The sequence below is a fragment of the Dendrobates tinctorius genome, unplaced genomic scaffold, assembly GCF_039654945.1.
Source record: "Dendrobates tinctorius isolate UK_male_01 unplaced genomic scaffold, ASM3965494v1 ptg000015l, whole genome shotgun sequence".
NCBI classification, from domain to species: Eukaryota; Metazoa; Chordata; class Amphibia; order Anura; family Dendrobatidae; genus Dendrobates; species Dendrobates tinctorius.
In genome coordinates this window covers 14231352-14258495 of record NW_027361683.1, presented here as the reverse complement: position 1 = coordinate 14258495, position 27144 = coordinate 14231352, and the positions used below count along the sequence as shown (strand labels likewise).

Genomic DNA, 27144 nt, shown 5'->3' with positions numbered 1-27144 from the left:
GTCCGATTTATACGCTGTGAGCGAACCGTTAAGACAACATGTCAGTTCTTCCTACATGTTCATATCTAGAACTCGGTTTCTGATTTTCTTCTTGCTTGCCACTAAAGTGTGTCCCTGTATAAGTGTCCTGTGAGTGGACACTCATTGGTTCTTTACTCCATTGACAAGGAGAAAGTAAAATCCTTGGGGGCTGAGAAATATAGATAAATTACAAAACAGAGATGTAAAAAAAAAGACGCCGTAACAGATGCAATGCAGCATCTCAATTTTATGAGACAACTTCCTATTGAGAGCTCAAGTGGACCCAATAAAATAAAAAAGCACGTACCATATTTTGCGGATTATAAGACGCACCGGATTTTAAGACGCATCCCAAATTTTGAGGAGAAAAATAGAAAAAACCCCCTTTTTTTTCATAAAATGGTGGTGCTTCTTCAAATCCATGTGTCTTATTGCTCACCGGAGGTGGTGGCTGCAGTGAAGTGAGGTCCCAGGGTCGCTGCTGGAGGAGACAAGAGTGGAGCGTTGCTGCAGGCCGCAGGCTGGGATGAGGGAATGTTCGGATGTGCGCCGCTGCGGGTGTTGGGTGGTGCGGGGGCTCTGCATAGTAAACCATGTAAGTGCAAGGGCTCTGGTCTTTCACAAAAAGTTGGCAGAGCCCCCACACCACCGAACACCCACAGTGGCATGCATCCGAACACCTCCTCAACCCAGCCTGCGGCCTGCAGTAAAGCTTCACTCTTGCCTCCTCCAGCAGCGACCTTAGGACCTGGTTCCACATCGGCTGGTAAGGTATATCAGCATTATAAGATGCCCCCCCATTTTCCCCCAAAATTTTGGAGGAAAAATTGTATCGTATAATACAAAAAATATGGTACTTCTCAACTAACTCTGTTCCAGTGCTGACGACATTGAGCCTCCAGAAGGTTATTTGACATTATTATTGGATGAAAACACTGCAGTCTATCAGTAGCTGCTGATGAGCTGTAGCCTTCACAGATCCGTCAGATTAAACAGTTCCATCTGATGGAAGCATGAAAGCTGTAACTGATCAGTAGCTAATGATTAGCTGCAGCACTCACATGACCTAACAATGTCACGTGACCCTGGGAGGCACAGCAGTGACATTGTAGAAATGGTACCAGTCAGGAAGGTGAGCTGCAGTGCCGTGATTTCCCAATGTTATCTCAGCCAAGGTAAACTTTGCATGGTGCACGTCACTTCCAATCTGGATCCAGCTTTCATTTTCTATAAATTGTCTCTCTTATATTAATAAGAGCTATATTCTAACTGACTGTGATGACCAAATAATTTATGTTTCACTTCTATTAGGTAGTTTTTTTTAAAGGGAACCTGTCATCGCCCCCAGGCATTTTTAACTAAAAGAGCCAACTTGTGCAGCACAAATGCTGCATTCTGTCAAGGTGGCTCGTTTAGTTGGGGTCCCTTCCACCGCTGAAAGAATCGTTTTTACAATTTGCCACTCATACCTCTAGTTTGTCCAGGGGGCAGGTCTTTCCCCCCGGACACAGACTCCTAACAGACATCAGTCATTTCCTCCATTCTTCTGGGAACCGCCTCCTCAGCGTTCAGTTATTTACCCGGCACCTGCGCTGCAATCTTGTTTCTTGGGCAAGCTCAGTTAGCACTGGCCGTCCACTGACATCACATGATGTCTTCCTTCTCATGTCTGCGTGGACATCTCGGGCTGCGCGTCCATGCAGGCGTGAGAAGGAAGACATCATGTGATGTCAGTGGATGGGCAGCGCTAACTGCTCATGCCCAAGAAGCAAGATTACAGCGCAGGCGCTGGGTAAATAACTGAATGCTGAGGAGGCGGTGCCAGAAGAATGGAGGAAATGACTGATGGCTGTGAGGCGACTGTGTCCGGGGGGAAAGACCTGCCCCCTGGACAAACTAGAGGTATGAGTGACAAATTATAAAACGATTCTTTCAGTGGTGGAAGGGACCCCAACTAAAAGAACCACCTTGACAGAATGCAGCATTAGTGCTGCACAAGTTGGCTCTTTTAGTTAAAAATGCCTGGAGGGGGTGACAGGTTCCCTTTAATGAACCTAATAGTTTTTTCCTGCAAATTAGAAGAAAGATATTCTTTAAAACCATATTTATCCCATTGTGATTTATAAGAAGCTTGTCTTATTTTCATTTTATGCTGGTTTATGCATTTGCACATCATTATCTGCACAAAAGATAGGAATCAAGTTATTTTTTATTATTTATAAAAAATAAATTGCAAATAAATAAATGCAAATCTTTGCTTAGTCCACTATTGTATTTTCATCTTTGCTTGTATTGCAAAATCCAAAAATGAGAAATATAATGTATAACGAAATCTGTGAGTTCCATGAGATCAACTAGTCCTTCTCCTTTCTCTTCATCCTCAAAGCCTTTCCTCTGGCTATTAGACTGGCAGTAATAGGGTTAACTTCTCATTTCCCTATCTATAGTAGGATACAAAAAAAAATAAAGGGGTATTCTCATCTCCAATATACTATTCCATTATGTAGTAGGTGTAATAATAATAATAATAATATTAGCAAATGCCTTAAATTAGAAATGTAGTATAGCTTTTCTGATTTGCTGTGTCTCTTCACTCATGTGCTGGTATTGCAGGACCTTAGGTATCCACGGTTACAACCACTTATATAGTGACAGCTAGTTGCTAGTGGTCATAGCCATGGATACCTAAGGTCCAGCAAAGCCGGCACATGAGGAAAGACATAGCGAATCAGAAGAACTATACTACATTTCTAATTGGAGGTATTTGCTAATATTATTATTATTACACATACTACATATCGGAATAGGATCTTTGAGATGGGAATACATCTTTAAGTCTCATGTATTCATTAGTCATTGTACCTTTGTCATTTACCAACTGAAAATGGAAATAATTAGCATAAAATTAACCCCTGTGTTCTCTGCAAGATTTCGACCAAAAAAAGAAAATCCTCCAAATAAAAACAAAATCATTATTAATAAAAAAAATGATTGTGATTTACTGTATGTAAAACTCAAAAGACTAAAAGCGAGCAGGGTGTTAGCTCAAAGTGCAAAGATGAATTATTTATTTCTCCAAAACTCTAGGGTCACACTATTGTTTTGTCAAACAATACAGAAAATCTTATACTTGGAGTCTTGTCTCCCCTTTATGTGGATCTTCCATTGATGAAATCTGGAGGAAATCTTGATGAATGCTGGAGAAAAAACACATTAGGCTGCGTTCACATGTCCAGTAGTGATCAGTCAGAATGCACCTAGCAGTCACAACTTTTTAGTCACTTTTAAATAACTGATTATGAGAGAACTAGATGGTGGCCCGATTCTAACGCATCGGGTATTCTAGAATATATATGCAGTTTCTTTTTGAAGACTTAATAATAATGCAATAATGCACCCCCCAATCCTGATATGTATGTTTCTCTCACCCCCAATCCTGATATGTATGGTTCTCTCATCCCCAATCCTGATATGCATGCTACCCCTCAACCCCCTATCCTGGTATGCATGGTCCCCTGACCCCCCAATCCTGGAATGCACGGTCCTCTCACCCCCCAATCCTAGTATGCATGGTCCTCTCACCTCTCTTTCCTGCTATGCATGGTCTTCTTACTCCCCTTTCAGGGTATGCATGGTCCCCTCACCCCCCAATCCTGGAATGCATGGTCCTCTCACCCCCCAATCCTGGTATGCATGGTCCTCTTACCCCCCTTTTGGGGTATGCATGGTCCCCTCACCCCCCAATCCTGGTATGCATGGTCCTCTCACCCCCCAATCCTGGTATGCATGGTCCCCTCACCCCCCTTTCTTGGTATGCATGGTCCCCTCACCCCCCAATCCTGGTACACATGGTCCTCTTACCCTCCTTTTGGGGTATGCATGGTCCCCTCACCCCCCAGTCCTGGTATGCATGGTCCCCTCCCCCCCCAGTCCTGGTATGCATGGTCCCCTCACTCCCCTTTCTTGGTATGCATGGTCCTCTCACACCCCAATCCTGGTATGTATGCTCACCGTAACCCCCTTTCCTGGTATGTATGGTCCCCTCACCCCCCAATCCTGGTATGCATGGTATCCTCATCCCCCTTTTCTGATATGCATGGTCCCCTCACCCCCCAATCCTGGTATGCATGGTCCCCTCACCCCCCAGTCCTGGTATGAAGGGTCCTCTCACCCCCCAATCCTGGTATGCATGGTCCCTTCACCCCCAATCCTGATATGTATGGTCCCCTCACCCCTCTTTCCTGGTATGCATGGTCCTCTCACCCCCCTTTGTTGGTATGCATGGTCCCCTCACCCCCCTTTCGTGGTATACATGGTCCCCTCACCCTCCTATCCTGGTATGCATGGTCCCCTCACCCCCTTTCTTGGTATGCATGGTCACCTCACCCCCCAATCCTGGTATGCATGGTCGCCTCACCCCCCAATCCTGGTATGCATGATCCCCTCACCCCCAAATCCTGGTATGCATGGTCCCCTCACCCCCAATCCTGGTATGCATGGTCCCCTCACCCCCCAATCCTGGTATGCATGGTTACCTCACCCCCCTTTCTTGGTATGCATGGTCCCCTCACCCCACTTTCCTGGTATGCATGGTCCCCTCACCCCCCCTTCCGTGTAGCCGCGACCAATCAGCGTCGCGGCCCACTGTCCGCGACCAATCAGCAACGCGGCCCTGTAGCCGCGACCAATCACTGCCGCAGCCCTGTATAAAAATAATATTAAAAAATAAAAAAAAGTTATTCTCACCTTCCGACGGCCTCCTGTCTTCTTTCCACGTGTCCTGCCTCGCGTTCCCAGTAATGCTTTGCGGCTTAGACCGCTGATGACGTCGGTCTTCTTTCTCGCTCTCGCGAGAGTGATGCCGGTCTCTTCTCGCTCTCGCGAGATTTACGTCATCAGAGGTCTAAGCCGCAAAGCATTACTGGGAAAGCGAGGCCGGGCATGTGGAAAGAAGACAGGAGGCCGTCGGAAGGTGAGAATAACTTTTTTTATTTTAATTCTCTTTTTTACAGTTTAAGGCCTGCGCCTGCCGCTGATTGGTCGCAGCCTGGCGGCCGCGACCAATCAGCGGGAGGCGCAGCTTACCGTTACAAACAGCTGCGCCTGTCGCTGATTGGTTGTGGCCTGGCGGCCGCGACCAATCAACGGCCCGCGATTTCGGTTACAGACAGACACGATAAGGAGTTTATATATATAGATGTGCATGTAGCTTACAATTTCTGTATACAGTTCCCTTGAAAATGTGATACAATGTTACAGAAAACAGGCAAACCCTTAATGTAAACTAATTTAATAGCCTTCAGAGTAAATAGGTAAAAGCAGTGGAACCAATGAATACAGGATCCTACTAAATGAAGGTTTGTTTGAAAATTGTAACTGTGAAGACACAAGTCTGCTTAAAAGGGTTGTCAAGACATGGGTCAAAAGTCTGCACTTTGTGACTGCAGAGTGCAGAAGTGACAGCTTGTGTTTCACAAGTGGTCATGATTCCCAAATATTCCACATAATTTGCATACTTGCGGTAATGTGCCAACTAGACATGTTCGGCCTCTTTCAATAGAAGTGAATTGAAAGAAGCCAAGTCTAGTCGGCACATGACTACAAGTTTAGAAAGTCACATGACTGCCCACTCGCACCTGGAAAACCAGTAACTGTGTGCACGTTGTCATGATTCAGGACTTTTGATAGAGTGGTAGTTGCTTAAAAGTTGCCCTGGAGTCATAAAAGTACACATATATTTTAGATTGTGAAGGAGAATATAGTTTCAGGCAAAAATACTTAGTTCAAAATGTGCTACTTTGGAAGATCCATCATTATTTATGAATGTAGGTCGTAATTTTGCCATTTACCTGTGAAATTCTAATAATGTTAATGAGCAAGACAGAATACAGTGGAGTTAATAAAATAGAAGAAAAACATGTATTTTTGTTTCATTACATTACTTTACACATTTGACATGGGTTTGGTGCAATATTAACAGCACAGAAAGAAAAAAAGGAAATAAAAAGTTGCACCAATATAAAAACTGTGTATTTAACAGTTTGTCTTTTACCACTGAGAAGAATGAAGATGGCAGTACGGGCACACAGTTATGACAGCTGGGTCACTACAATTTAATTTTTCTATAAACAAATCCCAAAGTGTCGTCCTGCACAGAGTACCATAACTGCCTTCCATAACCATTTATCTTCTGTGTATAGGCCAAAAACATATTTTCATTTTTTTTCTGATTTCCATGATAAATTTGGCTCTAGTGAATCACACTGTGATTTGACCAGTAGTGAGAGCAGATAATACCCTATCTTTGGTTACTTTGTTTCCTGGGTTGGCATTATGGTCCTGTGGGATATTTTGGGACTTGTGGTAGCTTCATAAAGAATCACTGCAATAAAGACGTATGGCTAAAAAGAAATGTATACAGAATGACATTACTGAGTGATATGTTTTTCCTTTCAGGTTGAAGGTTCATGCTAAGAGTCTTGTTGAACTGTGCAAAGGAAAGCACATAAGTAATAAGGTGGTGTTATAGTCCCCTTTTCTCAGCTTAGGTGTGTTATTCTAGGTCGGCATTAGTTCTGAAGTAGTAATCTTCATGTGTCAGCCACGTTTAAGGACCCATTAGCTGTCTGATTCAGACATAACTTAAAGTCTGCGCCTTTTGCAAACTCCTCGTAGGCACAGCATTGAGGTATGAGTTCCCACTGAGCAGTTTGGCAGACCATACATATGTAGCAAGTGTGCTGTGAACAACAAGACAGAACTGATCTTCCTTCTTCTCAAAGCTTCCAGCAAAGACAAAGTCATTTTTACTTTTATTGCCATGCTCAATTAATGCCACAAAGTCTTTGTGGCTTCTCAATGTCCACTGAGGGTGAAATTATCTTGGCGATAAAATGCCTCTGTACATTTTGTGTGTAAACAAGAGACTTCTGGCTGTAGGGTATAAGAATGTGTAATGCCCTTGGCTTCTTTATAAGTCAATATTGATAAAGGGCATGAAAGTTTTTGATCAAGGACTGATATCGATAGTATTGTGCACACATTTCATTGTTCTATGGAAATACCGGGGTTAATCCAGTATTGCAGGTCATGTTATCCTTTCCAGGCAGTCTTCTGTCATTGAAAGTGTGCATGTTAATTACGGCGTCACTCTTGACCATGACGGGTGGCTGAGGTTTATGTTTGACACGCCGTTGGCAGGTGAGAGATAATCGGATCTCATCAGCCATTGTGCTGCAAAAAGAACGCTGAAGAAGAAAAGGCATGAGAATCAATTTCATGTCATCAGGATCTGTTATCACGTATAGTGTTACAGCATGTCAAGATTTTTCTAAAAAAAAATCATTGACATTAAAGGAATCATTCATTAGAACATTTAGGGTATGTTTCCATGGGCAGAAACCGGCAGCGCTTTGGATGCAGCACATGTCCGCTCCGTCCAAAGCGCTGCCGGCATTTGAACGCAGGTGATTCCTCATGTGTTCATTGAACCGTGAGGAATCCCTACGTTCCATTACATTGCATGGGTGACTTTATCTTGCGAAGACTGAGCGTCTCCGCAATATAAATAGACATGCTGCGGTCAGTAAAGATGCGCCACATGTCCGTTTATGCAGAGAAGCAGGAGGCGTCCCTGCACGCATAGTGGAGATGGGATTTCATGAAATCCCATCCACTATGCTGTAACATCTAGACACTGCGGATATACGCCGCGTCCAACCCGCGGCGTTTACTGACCGTGGGAACATACCCTTAAAGTCATGACTATACTGTATATTTTTTAAAAATAGACTTTTATCATTATTTGGATAAACCATAGAATAGCTTTTTGGATACACAAAAAACTCTTTCTTGGCAATGGTATTCACAAAGCAGCTCTAAGAGGCTTCTCAGTCACTGGCTACTATAACACCGAGGAGAGGAGACAGTTCCCAACTCTTAGTTGGTCCTTTACGGAATTATTTATAGAATATTTGCAGTGGCAAAACACTCCACTTAATAACGTGTAAAAACAAAAATATTGCCACCAACTGGAACAAAAAGGGGATATCCACTACACTGGTGTTGTAGGATGACCGTACAATAGGGCATAAATATCAGATTGCTGAGGGCACAACATCAGAGATGAGCAAATCTGAGATTTGAGATTCAAATTCGTCAAGCCTTGGATATTTAAAAGGGAAATTAAATGTTTAGCTAACTTTTTCTTTGCGAATTGAATATTTCTTATTATGCTCTGCAGTTTCTCTTGACCACAGAAAAGAATACGCATAAGTTGTAAAAAAAAAATCCATAATACTCACCTCACCATTCACATATCCCATCATCCCAGCATCTTGCAGTCTGCAGTTCAGTGTCTCGTCTTTTCCCCTTCCATCATAACTCACATTCTTTTTGGTCTTCTTGATGCCAGGTCCAGGCTTCTGGCTCGACAAGACTCTGACTAATGTTACTATGCGCCATGCTATCCCTTGGTTGACACGTCATAACGTAGTGACGTCACAATGTTTTTCTTGATGGCATTTGACCCTGTGACATTAGTTGCCTTGTCCAGCCAGAAGTCCTGGCCAAGATAGAAGAAGACTGGGAGAAGGGTAATAGAAGAGACTTTGAGGACAGCAATGCGAGTTGCGGTGGAGACAGGTCAGGTGAGTGATGAGGTGAGCATATTTTTTTTAATTTAACCATTTGTCTGTCCCTCTACGGTTCAGTAATATGACAGCTGCAGCTGGCCACCATTTTGCTGAATTTGCGAGGAGTGAATTGCAAAAAATGCATATTTTGGAGAAAACGATTTTTGTACAATTCAAAGAGAATTCAATTTTATTCGAATAAATTTGTCTATCTCTATTCAACCCCAGACAGTCTGAATGGGAGCTGAGCTGCAGTTCATGGCAATGACAACAAATAGTTCATAGAGCTGTGCTGTTTTTCACTCCATACACTGTTTACCTTTACTATTTGCAAGAGTTGCAAAACCCCTAAAATGTTTATCTAAATTTCAATTACATTTGGTGCCTTATTGTTTGGATCTGTCAGCATCACTATAGTTTTAAGTATACGTCTTCACAGCCTGTCGTTCCTTTAGTGACTGCTGCTTTAATTTTTATTTTATAAATTAATAGTTCACATGAAAATAAGCAATTTTGTAAGATACCTTATCAAAGAAATTTGCTTAACCGCTTAGTGACAGAGCCATTTTGGTACTCAATGACCAAGCCGATTTTTAGGGTGTGTGCACATGTTGCGAATTATTTTCTGCATGTGTTGGCAGAAACCGCAGGTTAAAACGCATGCAGTTTTTCCTGCGGATTCCTAGACTTTGGCCAGCGGATTTGATGCAGAATGTAGTGCGTTTTGGATGTGCGTGTTGGAGAGAGAGAGAGAGAATAACATTTCCCACATGTCTACCTTAAATAAGCACAATTTTGGAAACATATTTTCTGTTAGGACATTATAAGGGTTAAAAGTTGACTAGCGATTTCTCATTTTTCCCACAAAATTTACGAAACCAATTTTTTTTAGGGATCACCTCACATGTGAAGTGAGTTAGGGGGGTCAATATTACAGAAAATACCAAAAAGTGACACCATTCTAAAAACTGCACCCTTCAAGGTGCACAAAACCACATTCAAGAAGTTTATTAACCCTTCAGGTGCTTCACGAGAACTAAAGCAATGTGGAAGGAATAAATGAACATTTTACATTTTTCACAAAAAATTTACTTTGGAACCAATTTTTTTATTTTCACAAGGGTATCAGGAGAAAATGGACCACAAAATTTGTTGTGCTATTCTCCTCTGTACGCCGATACCCCATATGTGGGGAAAAGCCACTATTTGGTGCATGGCAGGGAGAAGGGAGCACCATTTGACTTTTTGAATGTAAAATTGGCTGGAATCAATGATGGCACCATGTCTCATTTGGATACCTCCTGATGAACCTAGACAGTGGAACCCTGAATTCTAACCTTAACCCCAACACACCCCTAATCCCTAATCCCAACCCTAACCACACCCCTAACCCTAATCCAAACCCTAAACATAACCTTAACCACAAACCTAACCCTAACACACCCATAACCCTAACCATAATCCTAACCATAACCACAACCTTAACCCTGGCCCAACCCTAACTGTAGCCCAACAATAACTTTAGCCGCACCCTAACCCTAGCCCAACCCTAACCCTAACTTTAGGCAAATTCTAACTTTAGCCCAACTCTAACCCTAATGGAAACATGGAAATAAATAATTTTTTAAATTTTATTTTCAACTTACTAAAGGGATGATAAAGGGGGTTTGATTTACTATTTTTCTTTATTTTGCTCACTGTGATAGGGTCTATCACAGTGATAGAAGTGAACCAATAGTAAAAATCTCCTATTGTTGCCGGGTGCCGGCTGGCAGATCTCGGCAGGCGCACTGCTGCTGGAAGAAGATGCCGTCGATCCGGGGGACTTCACGGGGGGGGTTGCAGGGACACCAGAGGTACAGAGGGGGATCAGTGGACCCTATTTCTCTCTCCTCTGATGTGCAGTCACATCAGAAGAGAGAGAAATTAAATGGAAAATTGGATTTCTTTTGCGGTCATCGTTATTCCATTAATAGTGGCAATCACAACACTGGAGTCTGTAAAAACCAACCCGAGTCATGTTCTCTGGGGTATCAGCTACTCCCAGTAGCCGAGACCCTGGTGAAATTCCTACTCTGGGGGGCGCTATAAACTTATTTCTCAGTGCCGTTAAAAAGCGGCGCTGAGGCATAAGTGCCCTTAAATGTCGCAGTTAAAAGGCATATCGGTGGTCGTTAAGGGGTTAATTCTACTCACAGATTGAGTTTTCACTTTCAATTCATGCTTAAAATTGTAAAATCTGTTTTCATTGAAGACAAATTTCCCATTACTGTGATAGAAGATGGCAGTTGGTACTTGAAATTCTATGGAGAGGAGAGGGGGAGGGAGAAGCTAGAGGCAGACACAGACATTCTCTTGCAAGTTCGACTGAAACAACAGTTACAGCTCATAGAACTTTATAATCACCAATCATCTTCAATTTCAGTAATGGGAAAAGATGTGTTCACTGAAGACAAATTTTGTCAGTGAGTTGAGAATTTTCAACATGAATGATCAGTCCTGGAGAAGAAAGAAGTAGATTTATATAATAAAATAAGGGTGGTGTCACATTAGCGTTTCAGGGCGCAGCGACGGCCTGCAGACGGCCGCCGCTAAGCCCCGCCCCCTGCCGCGCCTCCTCCGGTAGCTCTGCCTACGGGCACAAGTCGCTGCATGCGTTCTGCGTCCCCTATCTTTATCACTGGGGGCGCAGGCCGTGCACAGTATGTTGCAATTTGGTTGTGCTCAGCGCACCGTCAAAAGGACGCATGCGCCGCCAAACGCATACTGCGCACGGCCTGCGTCCCCAGTGATAAAGATAGGGGACGCAGTACGCATGCAGCGTCATGCGCCCGTAGGCGGAGCTACGGGAGGAGGCGCGACAGGGGGCAGGGCTTAGCGGCAGCCGTGCGCAGGCCGTCTCTGCGCCCTGAAACGCTAATGTGAAACCACCCTAAAATACAAAGTTTCTTATTTTTATGTGCACTATTGATTTTGTAAAAATTAAAATAACGGTTACTCTTTAAAGGTTCTTAAATTTACTGACTCTGACTTCAGTATTGCAAGGAAGCTTACAGTGATGTTGAAGGAAACCACCTGTTCTATGTATACAACACATTAGAAAATTGTAAAATAATCTTTCATGTTGCAGTATATGTATGGTGCAAATTAGAAGCGGGAGTATGAAGTGGGCCCATGCAGCGAACTCACCCCATACCCGGCAGGTGATGGATGTTTATTACAGCTAGGACCAGCCGCTAAGAATTGTGAGTGCAGCGGTGCTCCACCTGCAATTGTTAACACCTGTTAAATCCCGTTGTCAATCTTTGCCAATATGTTGTCAGGACAGTCGTGAGTCAGCTCATGTGTGTGTCATTATGAAGTTATTTTGAAAACCTGCCTGTCGCCAGGCTAAGAAGGAGAGTGATTTTTGCTATATGTAGCGAGGGTGAAAGTTGGATCTCTGTTAAGAAATTCTAAACACAAATAATTGTACCTATTGCAAGATGTAATATTTTTGTGTCAACAGTAGAGATGAAAAACAGAAGCCGCGGAGACACCATCACGTGTTTCTCAACGCAAGCAATGACCAGCCAGGTCTTTGCCCGGGAAGGAACAACCACGGGAAGGGCAGTCTCCAGTGAAGGAAACCACCTATGCCAAAACATGGTATCCATCCACATACAGCTGTTTCAGGGTATTGCAAGACTGCCCTTCCCGTGGTTGTTCCTTCCCGGGCAAAGACCTGGCTGGTCATTGCTTGCGTTGAGAAACACGTGATGGTGTCTCCGCGGCTTCTGTTTTGCATGTTTTACATATTTCCCATAAGGGCTGGGGGCAGTGCTCTAGAATCACTGCGTTGAGAAACACGTGATGGTGTCTCCGCAGTGTTGGATGTTGATCTCCATGAGTTCATTCATCCTCCTTTTCATAACAGTAGAGATGAGTGCATCAAGCAGAATTTTCCTTTCCCATGAACTTGGACTCGCGAACAAGAAATTCTCTGCAAATTAACCGTCCCTCATTATTCTCAGGGGTCTTTTCATGAGCAATGTTAACTTGCATGCACATGCACAGTGCTTCAAGACCTGTCTTAGTGTGAAAATCAGAAGATGCATTGAGGACCTAAGAGGTGACAGTGCGCAGCAAAGTGGTCAGAGAGATGAGCAGCGATGTGAATATAAGGATTTTTTTTAACCTCTTGATGGCCCTTTACGATTCTGAAAAAATGGCATCCAGTGGCTGCCATTTTGCTGAATCTGTACAGAAGCAAGATACAATCAAAAAACATTTTGACAAATGTGGAATTTTTAAAAGTTGAGTAGAATTTAAATCTACTTTAATATACATGCTCATCTCTAGTCACCAGCCAGAAAGAAAAGAAAAAATAACTGACCTGCTCTCGCTCTGCCGTCTTCCTCAGTTTATATATAAACTCGGCCACTGCTACTACTACAGAAAGAATCAGACCTGCTGCCAATACAATAAAGATGCCGCCCATGTTTTGGATGCCCAGTGCACTGGCCTCCTTATTTCTTTCATCCGGGCAGCCTCCAGCTCTCCACCACCTTTCTTTCATTTTATGGATTTCATCAGCTTCTTGAAGCTGTAGGATAGCAATACTTATCCGGTCTCGGTATGGAGAACCTTGATAAAGAAAAACATGAATTTTTTAATTATATTAACATTTTAATATTCACATAAACTATACATCAATTATGCTCTACTATATTTCCAGACACCACAACTTAGCACTGTAGTTGTGTATTACGAAGCTGTAGACACTGCATGTTCCGCAGTGTGGTATCTTTGTATGGATCTATATTTTACCATAAAGGCACTGCTATTCGATGAGAATAATTTTGCAACATGGAAAGCAATCAACCACTTTTTATATGGAATCAGTTGAAATAAAAATTTTAGTGCTTGTGCAGATGACCATAATGATCGGACGAGTTCTATCCGTTGGTTTGACAGATAGCACGCTTCTGCATGTTATTCTATGGATCTGTGCATAGATCTGATTTTTGACTCGGACAGAGTCTGTCTGGGAAAAAATTGCAGCATGCCTGAGTTTGACCAAAAAATCGGATCGCACTCGGTCATGCAAGTCAATAAGTGCATGGAAAACATTAGATGACATCCAATTTCCAAAGACTGACAGAATGGAGAATATGGCGAATGTGATCATAATACGATCACACTCTGATCAGAATATGATTAGAGTATGATTTGCATAATTGACCCTATGCTCTCGAATGATAACATTTTCACTTATGCGACTGTATCCTTTTAGTGATGAAATTCAATTAATGTTATATATCACGTGTAGAATATATAAACTTTCTGTCCAAAATCTCAATTTTGTTGCATTAGACATTGATTAATTTTTCAGAGTTCCATATTTTCAGTCATAATATAATATTTTCGTTCTAAGATATTCTCAAATACGGTTTACATATTGCAAAATAAGTCCATTTGCGGCAGTGAAAAACGTATCTGAGGAACAATGCCTATGCAAACAATAATCAATGCATTTTAATTACACGTAATCTTCTTAGAAGAGCACATCACCAGTATATAAGGTGGTAAATTGAACTGAATTCATATTTCATTTTCATCAAGTAGGAACTTTTGTAATATGTTGAAGTGTCAGCCTATGCCAGTTACATTTTTTACTGCTTCATGCTGTCGTAGATCCTTATTATGTCTAAGAATTTCTCAAGTGGAGATGGGATTTCTTTCTAGATAGATGTTTGCTTTGAGGTAGTAACCTTTGCTGCTGCCTATAAATTAAACAAGAAGCATATTCCGAAAATGACCTGCGTAAAACATGTGTTTGTTAAATTATTGCGCTTTTCTTACCCATGGGTGTCCCAATTCCATAACCCTTTGAGTCTATGAGTCCTCCAATCTGCGTAAGATTGCAGTTCCTCTGAGTTATGTATTCAATAGCTGTTGATTCCATTAGCAGAGCATAGTCAGATGAGAGGACTCGCTGGATGCCTTCCTCATTACTCTTAACAAGCGACGATGGCTTGCTGCTTATGAACGCCCACATCTTCTCGAAGGTCGAAATGTGAGATTTCTGCAGAGTAAACAAACAAGAGATGGTGTTGGAATTCATGCTGTTTATCAGATGAGCACTTTTTGTTTCTCACTGTCAAATGGCAAAGAAGTGAAAATTAGCACACACTATTATAAAATTCTCTTTTTCTTCAACTGTGAATCCTCCAGGGCTAGGAATATTGATGTAAACAATGATAGCACAGCTAGCCCTAAAGGGCCTGTCACACTAAGCGATATCGCTAGCGATATCACTATAACGTCACTGGTTTTTGTGACGTTATAGCGATATCGCTAGCAATATTGCTATGTCTGATACTTACCTCCGACCGCTCCCCCGCTGGTTATCGCTGATCGCGCGAGAACGTCCTGGACTGTTTCTCGTCGTCAGCTTCCTGCTGGGCTTCCTGTGGTGCCGATGAGCGACGCGTGGACGTGGGAGGGAGGATGTCAGGATCGCCTCGTCTGACAGGTAAGTAGCGACCGCCGACCCCTGCGATGTCGCTGGTGAGATCTGCCTGTGTGGCAGCTCATTAGCAACCACTTAGCGATGCACCAGCGATCCTGACCGCGTCATATCGCTGGTCGGGATCGCTGGTGCATCGCTAAGTGTGACAGTACCTTAAGTGTCCATCTTAGCAGTTCTGAAATCTTATATGCAACGTGGTTGTTTGCTCCTTCAATTTAAAAAAAACCAACAAACAATATTAATCAGAATTAAAAAAACATCCTAAATATATCAATATACTGAGATAAATGAGTTGTAATTGAGGGTTAGGAGGTTGATCCTACTGAGAGATTCCATTTAAGGAAAACAAGAAAAACACTTTTTTCTTTGTTTTGTGGTCAGCAAATAAATATCTTGGTATCTTATGCATTTATGCATCTCTTAAAAGGTACTTCACATAAAATTTTTCAAGTTTTTATTAGGTTGCTTTTATATACATAACTGGTGAAATTTTTCTTTCGGACAAATGAAGCCTATGAAGAGTAACTGCACTGTGTGTAAACTTTTTAGTATTTTATTAAGAACTTTTATGAAACATATGAATCAGTGTTTTGACCAAAACACTTAACTTTATTGTTAAAAAAACATTAAAAGTGTGTGACCAGAAGAAGAGACAATGGTTACTGGCAAACTGACAAAAAGTTTATGACACTGTACTTTTTAACACCATAGGTCAGGGATGGGGAATGTTTCTGCCAAGGGCCTTTTGGATATTTAAAAGATCCTTCAGTGGCCATAAAAAACAGGTGCCAACAACTCCCACAAAGTATATCCTTAAGTTGGAACTGGTGTCAAGACGTAATCTTTCATTGCACGCGCCTCAGAATTCAGTAGTGAACTCTACGTGCACATGCTCACAGAAAAATAAGAAATCAAAGGGCTGTCACTACACAGATCCCAGCTCAAGCACTGCGGTACTCATGAATCTGCCCAGGGGCCAGATAAAAGGTAATGACGGGCCACAAATGGCCCATGGGCCTGAAGTTCCTCGCCACTGCCATAGGTAAAAAAAGACTGATAGATTAATTGACTTCTTAAAAAATTAACCACTGTTAAGGCTGTGTGCCCACGTCGCGATTTTTAAGCATTTTTGCCGCGATTTTTGGCGCGAAAACATTTAAAAATCATGTACAGAACGCCCCCCATGCATTCCTATGGCATTCCGCACATGCTGTGCTAATGCTGCGCTTTTTTCCGTGGCGGAATCGCATCGCGGAAAAAATCGCAGCATGGTCATTCTTTTGTGCGGAATCGCAAAGAATTGCCGCGATTCCGCACCCATAGGAATGCATGAGAATCGCTTACTTCTCACATGTGGCTATGCCCACCATGCGCGAAGTTAAGCGTCTCATGTGCGGTTGGTACCCACGGTGTGGAGGAGAGGAGACTGTCCTTCAGGCCCTGTGTACCATACCCCTGTAAAAAAGAATGAAAAATAAAAAATCGGGGTATATTTACCTTCCGACGTCCCGCACTGTCATCCCGGGCCACGGCGTTCCCAGTAATGCCTTGCGGCAAGGTCCTGTGATGACGTAGTCTCGCGTGACTCTAGCGGTCTCGCAAGATCGCTATAGCAACGCGAGACCAACGTCATCACAGGTCTCGCAAGGCATTACTGGGAACGCTGAGGCCCGGGAATGCAGCGTGGGACGCCCGAAGGTAAATATACCCCGATTTTTTTATTTTCTTTAAGCATTTTAACATTCTATCTTTTACTATTGATGCTGCATAGGCGGCCTCAATAGTAAAAAGCTGCTCACACTTGTCAAACACTATGTTTGACGAGTGTGACCAACCTGTCAATCACTTTCCAAGCGATGCTTCAAATCGCTTGGAAAGTGCTTGAATATCGCACGAGAAAATCGCGGCAAAATCGCGAACATAATCGCGGTAAAAATCGCGGTGAAATTACGCGGAAAAAATGCGCGATTTCTGGGAAGGAGTCCGGTTTTTAGTGTTCGGAATAAAATGCTACGTGGGCACATAGCCTAAATGTGCGTGCAGTCACTTCCATTTGATCCAGCCCAAATGAGACAAGATAAATGAGAGTTTAATCATACTTCATATTACTAAAGGTTGTTCACATTCTGAAGAATATGGCACACTCAATGATCTGTGACTTGCCTTTGCTTTCAGAGAATGTAAAACAAATGAATATATTGTATAACCCTGTATGATCACTGCTTCCAACAGGAGGCGCTATAGAGTTCAAGTCTTCTTTCTCTCTGTAGAGGCAGCTTGCATACTAACTTTGATAAAGATCGCCTCTTGCAATCGAAACGCGTCGCTTGCTATCCTTTGTGCATACATGGTGTGGTCTTGGAGCCTTCTTGCTGTAATGTTTTAATTGTTTGAATAAATTTGAAGATTTCACCCAAGGAGCTGGAACAAAGACCTTTTTTTAAGTGCCAGAATTGGCGCATCTTAGAGATGCACTCTTACTGGGGCGGGTGAGAACTGATGTTTTAAACCTGGGGAGGACAGTATCCATGGCCCCTTACTAGGCTATTAATATGAGCCTGCAGCTGTTTGCATAGCCTTTGATTGTTATTATTTATAGGGGACACAACGTCATTTTTTAGGCTCCCCCATTTTAATAGCCAGTAAAGGCTAAGTATACTAAGTATACAGTTGTGAGCTGATATTAATAGCCTGGGAAGTTCCATTGATATTACCCCCTTCCCAGGCAATAAACATCTGCCCCCCGCCATTGGCTTTCCCTCTGCTAGTTACGAAAATTGCGTGGGAGTCCACACCATTTCTATCCAAAAATAAACTTTTATTAATTAAATACATGTACAGTAAGCTGCATACACACTGTACTAATTGTATTTGTCACAGACATCTGTATATCTACCTATTCTTTGTATATTAACTGTGTGTAATCCATCTCTTCTATCCAGTCGGCTCCTTTTTTGATTTTACACTATGCGACTGCTGAATTACCAGCCTTTCTTCTATATATGTGTGTGTCACTGACATCTATATATACAGTCATGGCCAAAAGTTTAGAGAATGACACAAATATTAATTTTTACAAAGTCTACTGCTTCATTTTTTCTAATGGCAATTTGCATATACTCCAGAATGTTATAAAGAGTGATCAGCTTAGCAGCAATTACTTGCAAAGTCAATATTTGCCTAGAAAATGAACTTTATCCCCCAAAACACATTTCAACATCATTGCAGCCCTGCCTTAAAAGGACCAGCTAACATTGTTTCAGTGATTGCTCCATTAACACAGGTGTGGGTGTTGATGAGGACAGGGCTGGAGATCAATCTGTCATGATTAAGTAAGAATGACACCACTGGACACTTTAAAAGGAGGCTGGTGCTTGGCATCATTGTTTCTCTTCTGTTAAGCATGGTTATCTCTAAAGAGACATGTGCAGTCATCATTGCACTGCACAAAAATGGCCTAACAGGGAAGAGTATCGCAGCTAGAAAGATTGCACCTCAGTCAACAATCTATCGCATCATCAAGAACTTCAAGGAGAGAGGTTCCCTTGTTGCCAAAAAGGCTCCAGGGCGTCCAAGAAAGACCAGCAAGCTCCAGGACCGTCTCTTAAAAGTGTTTCAGCTGCGGGATCAGGCTACCAGCAGTGCAGAGCTTGCTCAGGAATGGCAGCAGGCAGGTGTGAGTGCATCTGCACGCACTGTGAGGCGGAGACTCTTGGAGCAAGGCCTGGTCTCAAGGAGGGCAGCAAAGAAGCCACTTCTCTCCAGAAAAAACATCATGGATAGACTGATATTCTGCAAGAGGTACAGGGAGTGGACTGCTGAGGACTGGGGTAAAGTCATTTTCTCTGATGAATCCCCTTTTCGATTGTTTGGGACATCTGGAAAACGGCTTATTCGGAGAAGACCAGGTGAGCGCTACCACCAGTCTTGTCTCATGCCAACTGTCAAGCATCCTGAAACCATTCATGTGTGGGGTGGCTTCTCAGCCAAGGGAATGCGCTCTCTCTCAGTCTTGCCTAAAAACACAGCCATGAATAAAGAATGGTACCAGAATGTCCTCCAAGAGCAACTTCTCCCAACCGTCCAAGAGCAGTTTGGCGATCAACAATGCCTTTTTCAACATGATGGAGCACCTTGCCATAAAGCAAAGGTGATAACTAAATGGCTCAGGGAACAAAACATAGAGATTTTGGGACCATGGCCTGGAAACTCCCCAGATCTTAATCTCATTGAGAACTTGTGGTCAATCATCAAGAGACGGGTGGACAAACAAAAACCTTCAAATTCAGACAAAATAAAAGCATTGATTTTGCAAGAATGGACTGCTATCAGTCAGGATTTGATCCAGAAGTTGATTGAGAGCATGCCAGGGAGAATTGCTGAGGTCCTGAAGAAGAAGGGTCAACACTGCAAATATTGACTTGCTGCATTAACTCATTCTAACTGTCAATATAACCTTTTGCTACTCATAATATGATTGCAATTATATTTCTGTATGTGATAAAAACATCTGACAAACACACATAAAAACCAGAGGCCAGCAGATCATGTGAAAATATAATATTTGTGTCATTCTCTAAACTTTTGGCCATGACTGCATATACTGTATATATATCTATATATATAAGAGGCATCGTGATTACTCGCTAATCCCACCCCCTGCACAGTAGCTCCGCCCCCACCCCATTACCACACACAATCCTGCCCCCACCACATTACCACACACAATCCCGCCCCCACCACATTACCACACACAATCCGGCCCCCACACCATATCACCACACTCAATCCCGCCCCCCATCACATCACCACACATAATTCCGATTCCCACATCACCACACATAATCCTGACCCCCCACCACATCACACATAATTCTGCCCCCCACCACATCACCACACATAACCCCGTCCCCCACATTACCACACATAATCCCGCCCCCCCACCACATCACCACACATAATCCCGCCCCCACCCCATTACCACACACAATCCTGCCCTCACCACATTACCACACACAATCCCACCCCCCCAACACATTACCACACACAATTTCACCCCCCACCACATTGCCACACACAATCCGGCCCCCACACCAAATCACCACACTCAATCCCGCCCCCGCACCACATCACCACACTCAATCCTGCCCCCCACCACTTCACCACACACAATCCCCCACCACATCACCACACACAATCGCGCCCCCCCACCACAACACCACACACAATCCCACCTCCCACCACATCACCACACACAATCCCGCCCCCCACCACATCACCACACACAATCCCGCCCCCCACCACATCACCACACACAATCCCGCCCCCCCACCACCACACACAATCCCGCCCCCCCACCACCACACACAATCCCACCCCCCCACCCCATTACCACACACAATCCTGCCCCCCACCCCATCACCACACACAATCCCGCCCCCCCACCACCACACACAATCCCGCCCCCCCACCACCACACACAATCCCACCCCCCCACCACATCACCACAAACAATTCTGCCCCCCACCCCATCACCACACACAATCCCACCCCTCACCCCATCACCACACACAATCCCGCAACCCCACCACATTACCACACACAATCCCACCCCCCACCACATCACCACACATAATCCCGCCCCCCACCACATCACCACACATAATAAATCACCACACATAATCCCACCCCCCACCATATTACCACACATAAATCCCGCCCCCCCACATCACCACACATAATCCTGCCCCCCACCACATCACCACACATAACCCCGCCCCCCTTCCACATCACCATACATAATCCGACCCCCACCACATCACCATACATAATCCCACCCCACATCACCACACATAATTCCACCCTCCCACCACATCACCACACATAATCCTGGCCCCCACCACATTACCACACATAATCCCGCCCCCACCACATCACCACACATAATCCCGCCCCCACCACATCACCACACATAACCCCGCCCCCACCACATCACCACACATAATCCTGCCCCCACCACATTACCACACATAATCCCGCCCCCACCACATTACCACACATAATCCCACCCCCCCACATTACCACACATAATCCCCCCCCACATAACCACACGAGGCTCCGTCCCCCCACATTTATTATTCTTACTAACTTCATTTTAATTTAATTTACCAATTGCGTAAGCGCTATTGAATGCTGTCATTATTTACTTTAGTTTAATCACCAGCAGCATTAATTAGATAGCAATGAACGTGCCGAGCGTTAGCTGGCTGGAAACAGCTAGTGTATATATATATACACTCACTGGCCACTTTATTAGGTACACCTGTCCAACTGTGTGTTAAGACTTAATTTCTAATCAGCCAATCACATGGCGGCAACTCAGTGCATTTAGGCATGTAGACATGGTCAAGACAATCTCCTGCAGTTCAAACCGAGCATCAGTATGGGGAAGAAAGGTGATTTGAGTGCCTTTGAACGTGGCATGATTGTTGGTGCCAGAAGGGCTGGTCTGAGTATTTCAGAAACTGCTGATCTACTGGGATTTTCACGCACAACCATCTCTAGGGTTTACAGAGAATGGTCCGAAAAAGAAAAAAAACCCAGTGAGCGGCAGTTCTGTGACCGGAAATGCCTTGTTGATGCCAGAGGTCAGAGGAGAATGGGCAGACTGGTTCGAGCTGATAGAAAGGCAACAGTGACTCAAATTGCCACCCGTTACAACCAAGGTAGGCAGAAGAGCATCTCTGAACGCACAGTGCGTCGAACTTTGAGGCAGATGGGCTACAGCAGCAGAAGACCACACCGGGTACCACTCCTCTCAGCTAAGAACAGGAAACTGAGGCTACAATTTGCACAAGCTCATCGAAATTGGACAGTAGAAGATTGGAAAAACGTTGCCTGGTCTGATGAGTCTCGATTTCTGCTGCGACATTCGGATGGTAGGGTCAGAATTTGGCGTAAACAACATGAAAGCATGGATCCATCCTGCCTTGTATCAACGGTTCAGGCTGGTGGTGGTGGTGTCATGGTGTGGGGAATTTTTTCTGGGCACTCTTTGGGCCCCTTGGTACCAATTGAGCATCGTTGCAACGCCACAGCCTACCTGAGTATTGTTGCTGACCATGTCCATCCCTTTATGACCACAATGTACCCAACATCTGATGGCTACTTTCAGCAGGATAATGCGCCATGTCATAAAGCTCGAATCATCTCAGATTGGTTTCTTGAACATGACAATGAGTTCACTGTACTCAAATGGCCTCCTCAGTCACCAGATCTCAATCCAATAGAGCATCTTTGGGATGTGGTGGAACGGGAGATTCGCATCAGGGATGTGCAGCCGACAAATCTGCGCCAACTGTGTGATGCCATCATGTCAATATGGTCCAAAATCTCTGAGGAATGCTTCCAGCACCTTGTTGAATCTCTGCCACGAAGAATTGAGGCAGTTCTGAAGGCAAAAGGGGGTCCAACCCGTTACTAGCATGGTGTACCTAATAAAGTGGCCAGTGAGTGTATATACTGTATGTGTATTCTATGTGTATATATCTATTCTATTCTAACCTGTCATGCTGTGATTTTACTGAACACGGCAAATAAATCGCCGACTTTTATTCTATCTTTTACCAAATGTTACCAACTTTTTCCAATTTTAAGAGAAATGCTCATGTTACCGATAATGAATCTGAATGTACCATATTTGTGCCAAATTTATGTTTGGCGACCATTTTCCGAGCATATTCGCTCATCTCTGGTCAGCACAATAGCGGAAAAAAACATCCTAGCTACGGCTTTTGAAATATTAGGTCAAATAATTTCTGGATGGAGAAGTTTTAGGCTTGGTTGCTCCGGTTGACCACAGCTTGGCCTGCCATTACCAGTTTGCTTGCCATTACAGTCTCTAGATGATCAAAGGTGGGGAGCTTTCTTCTCCCATTTGTTGATTCTTTGATTATGGCCACTGGTGAATCACAGCCTTAAGGTACTGTCACACTTAGCGATGTACCAGCGATCCCGACCAGCAATAAGACGCGGTCAGGATCCCTGGTGCATCGCTAAGTGGTCGCTAGTGAGCTGCCACACAGGCAGATCTCACTAGCGACATCGCTGGGGACAGGGGTCGCTACTTACCTGTCACACCAGGCGATCCTGCTTCCTCCCGCCCCGCTCCACGCGTCGCTCGTCGTCACAGCAGGAAGTGCCGCAGGAAGCTGATGAAGAGAAACAGTCCAGGACGTTCTCGCACGATCAGCGATAACCAGCGGGGGAGCGGGTTGTAGGTAAGTATCAGACACAGCGATATCGCTAGCAATATCGCTATAACGTCACAAGTTATAGCAATATTGCTAGCGATATCACTTAGTGTGACAGCCCCTTTACTTCCTTTACACATACCTGTTCATTTTCAAACTCCCAAAAAGATTATACAAAATCAACATGTGCTTGCAGTAGTGCAAAAACACTTCCTTTGATAGCAAGCTTCCTCTCCTACCCCATGTGATAACCATCAACCTGCCCCTTACCCTTGCAAGGATATGAATTTTCCATATCTACCATACATGTCTAAAGTCCCCATCACACATAAAGATGCACCAGCGATCCCAACAACGATACGACCTTGTCTTGATTGCTGGTGCATCGCTACATGATCGCTGGTGAGCTGCCAAACATGCAGCTTCACCAGCGATCAGCACCAGCGAGGACGCTGGTCTCTAAGGTAAATAAGAGGTTACTAACGGCACGTGTCACTTAGTTACCCGAGGTGTACCATAGAAATCTGCGTGCTCGCGCCGGGAGCTGCCAGCACGCAGATTTCTAAGGTACACATCGGGTAACTAAGTGACACGCGCCGCTTAGTAACCCGATATTTACCTTAGAGACCAGCTCGCAGCGCCTGCTTAGAGCGCTGGGAGCCTTGCTGATCGTTGGTTCCCACTGCCACATGCAGCGATGCGCGCTGGCCAGCGGGAGAGCAACGATGAAAAAATGGCCCAGGACGGTGCTGCATGATCAGCGATACCCGGCGGGGGGCCGGTCGCTGATTCCCGTCACACACAGCGATGTCGCTGACGAGATCGCTGTGGCGTCACAAAATCCGTGATCTCGCTAGCGAGATCGCTGTGTGCAATGGGGCCTTAAGGAGGCAAAGTCTTTGTGCCATCTCTGAGCCTATAATAAAATGTGATACAACAAAACATGACTTGTTCACAATGTATGCATCGCAACACAAACATCTGTGACATAGTGTAATGTAATAAGATAACTGGTTATAAATATAACTACATAATATCAAGAGATGCAGTAACACACTAACCTCAACCAGAGGGATAGAAAAAAATTCTTAGGGAATATTTGAAAGAAAGTATACTTTTTTTTTCAAAAACAATTGAAATTTAATGGAAGCACCTATCCCCTTTATCATGAAAGTGCACCTTGTATTTATCGATGTGGAATAAATAATTTAATTAGCTGTTCGTACTTTAGAAATGCAGTGAATACGACATACTGCTCTTGACAATAAGATTGCCCTCCTTGCGTCCTGTATGGAAAAAGCAGCCAGCTACTACCTGCCTGGCATAAGGAGTTAATGCTTTTTCAGCATGTTCTATTTAATTAAACCTAAAAGATATTTTAATGCAGGAATAGCAATGCTCATGCCAGCTCATTCCCTGCCTGTGATGCATTGCTTGCTGGATATTCATTGCTGTGCATTTTAATTTCCTTTTTCTGGAAAAACTCTCGGAGGGCACTGGGTCAATAGGTTTATAGACTTCATTTGATCTCGCACTACATTTCTCATAATAACAGTCTGATAGTCATCATGTGAGTATATGAAAAGCATTACAGTGAGTAACCAAAAGGCCATCTTCGACCAAAATTAAGATTATTTTCACATCCTGTATTTTGGGATCCTTTAGCAATATTCTTTTTTTACAAAATAGAAAGCATGAGTGAACTAATTTTTTTTTTAAAGTATTTTTATACAACATGATGGCATACCAGCATTGAAAAGGAATGAAGATTTTCTAACCTTAGCTCAGGAGCCACTGCCAATTTAGATTTGTTGTTGGTCCAAGGAACATGGTTTGCATATGACACTATTCTATGCTACCTGCCCCTTGTTTTATACTTAGCAGCTGCTGTCTTTAGATGTTCCGGTGATGCTTGGTCCCATGCCTCCATTTTGTGACTGCAGCCTTTGACAGACCAGAAGTAAGTGGTAATGATCACAAGCTCTCAATGTAAGTCTATGGGAGCCTTATTTTGACCTTGTTCTAGCTCTCATAGACTTACATTGAGTCGTGACTTCTGGCTCCCTCAGGAAACACTGGAGCCATCCAGCAAGTCTCAATCTGCAGAAGATCGAACAAAGCGGCTCTGCCAATAGGTGAAGACGGCAGCTGGGAAGTTTAAAACTAGGGGCAGGGAATTAACAATAGTGATTTCTCTTCAGCGGTAAAACAAAAAAACCCCACTGGAATAGTGCTTTAAGTGTAGACTGGTTGCTACAATAAAAATTCAACATCTAACATAGTCCTTCTTTACACCCCACCAGATGAAGAAAGCAATTGATCTATGTGTGTATCCCAACAATCTCATACAACCACTGACATTTTGTATGAAATGTATGACAAAATAAACACGGCCCTCTGGGCAAATCAGCAAAGTAAAACAAACCGGTAACTCTAGGTACAGTCCTTTCTCCTCAATATATAGAGTGAGATAATGACTGGGGTTTTCACTGACTGTGAGCCATAATCATCAGCATTAACAGAAATAAACACTTGAAATAGATCTCTCTGTTTATAATGACTCTATATAATATAAGAGCTTTACTTTTTGTATTGAAGAGCTGAAATAAATTAAGTTTTTGGATGATGTTCTCATTTTGCGAGAAGCACTTGTACAGTGTATCATCGTTCTATAGTACATTTGAATCTGTGCCTATGTTGGTTATTAGAAAAAAGACTGATAATGTATTCCATTCTATTAAGCAAAACAGGAGCATAAACAGTACCACAGTGTGTCGCTGGTAGGTCTGCCAGTCAAATCTCTTAATATTTTATCTCTCCTTTAGACAATTTATTTTTAATGAATGCAGTTATGTTACCACATGCTGCCACATATTGAGGTTGTAGTGTCCTTGAAGATGGTTTGTGGTAATTAAGAATAGACAGTTCTGTGCTATGTTATGTCGCACCTTGATCAATATCAACATATTGTCTGTTGTCTTTAAAGCCATATCTTTCTCGGACTTGACAGTACATTAGCTCATGACTTGTGGTGAAAAGCCATAAAACCAGTTTTTCACCAGGAACTCTGAACTTTAGCATCTTTATCTTTAGTCTTCTAAAACTAATAACGCAAACTACAGTACTCCGATGATAGGGTTTCTTGACATTGAAACTCTACTGTGTTCCATTGCCACTGGAGTGTATTATAGATATTATCTTTATAAATACGTTAGTCTTTCGATTCCCTAGAGAATAAAGATAAATCAACAAAATGTGAAGCTACCCTCTGCCAATTATATCTAGAAGTCATTCAATCTTTTTTTCACACTTCAGTCTTACATTTTGACACTCATTCTTATTTAGCTAGAGCATAAATTTCATAACATATCTAAAACAAAGATATAGCAATGTGGTTGAGATAATTAATTTCTGCATATAATGAAAAATGTCTAAATGATATAAAATAATCAGTAGAGCAAACTGAAACCAAAATATATTTTGAGTTATCATGACTTTTTTAAATAGCAAATGTTTTCATGAGCTGCCAATCCTCCATAAGTATAAAGGAGTATACCAATTTTTATTTCTCTTTGGTGAGTCAACAGGGTGAGACAAATAGCGCCCATACACAGGGATATAAATTGAAGCTCCTGGGTACCAGTTCTGAATTTATTATGTGCCATTTATAGATCTGACTTCCATTAATGTGTCAGATGGACCATTGGTTCCACTGAGGCACCAG

At 43.2% G+C, this 27144-nt stretch overlaps 1 protein-coding gene across 1 annotated transcript in view; it reads right to left on the bottom strand.

Moving 5' to 3' along the window:
* Positions 1-5917: 5917 nt before the first annotated feature.
* The window catches only part of GRIK3 (glutamate ionotropic receptor kainate type subunit 3), a 990088-nt gene continuing 968861 nt past the window's right edge, over positions 5918-27144 (bottom strand). The window contains exons 14-16 of the mRNA XM_073562506.1: positions 14499-14721; positions 13030-13280; positions 5918-7268 (exon numbers count right to left, since the gene is read on the bottom strand). Of these exons, the coding sequence (XP_073418607.1) occupies positions 7074-7268; positions 13030-13280; positions 14499-14721 (669 nt within the window). The 3' untranslated portion in view covers positions 5918-7073. The remainder of the gene's footprint in view (positions 7269-13029; positions 13281-14498; positions 14722-27144) is intronic.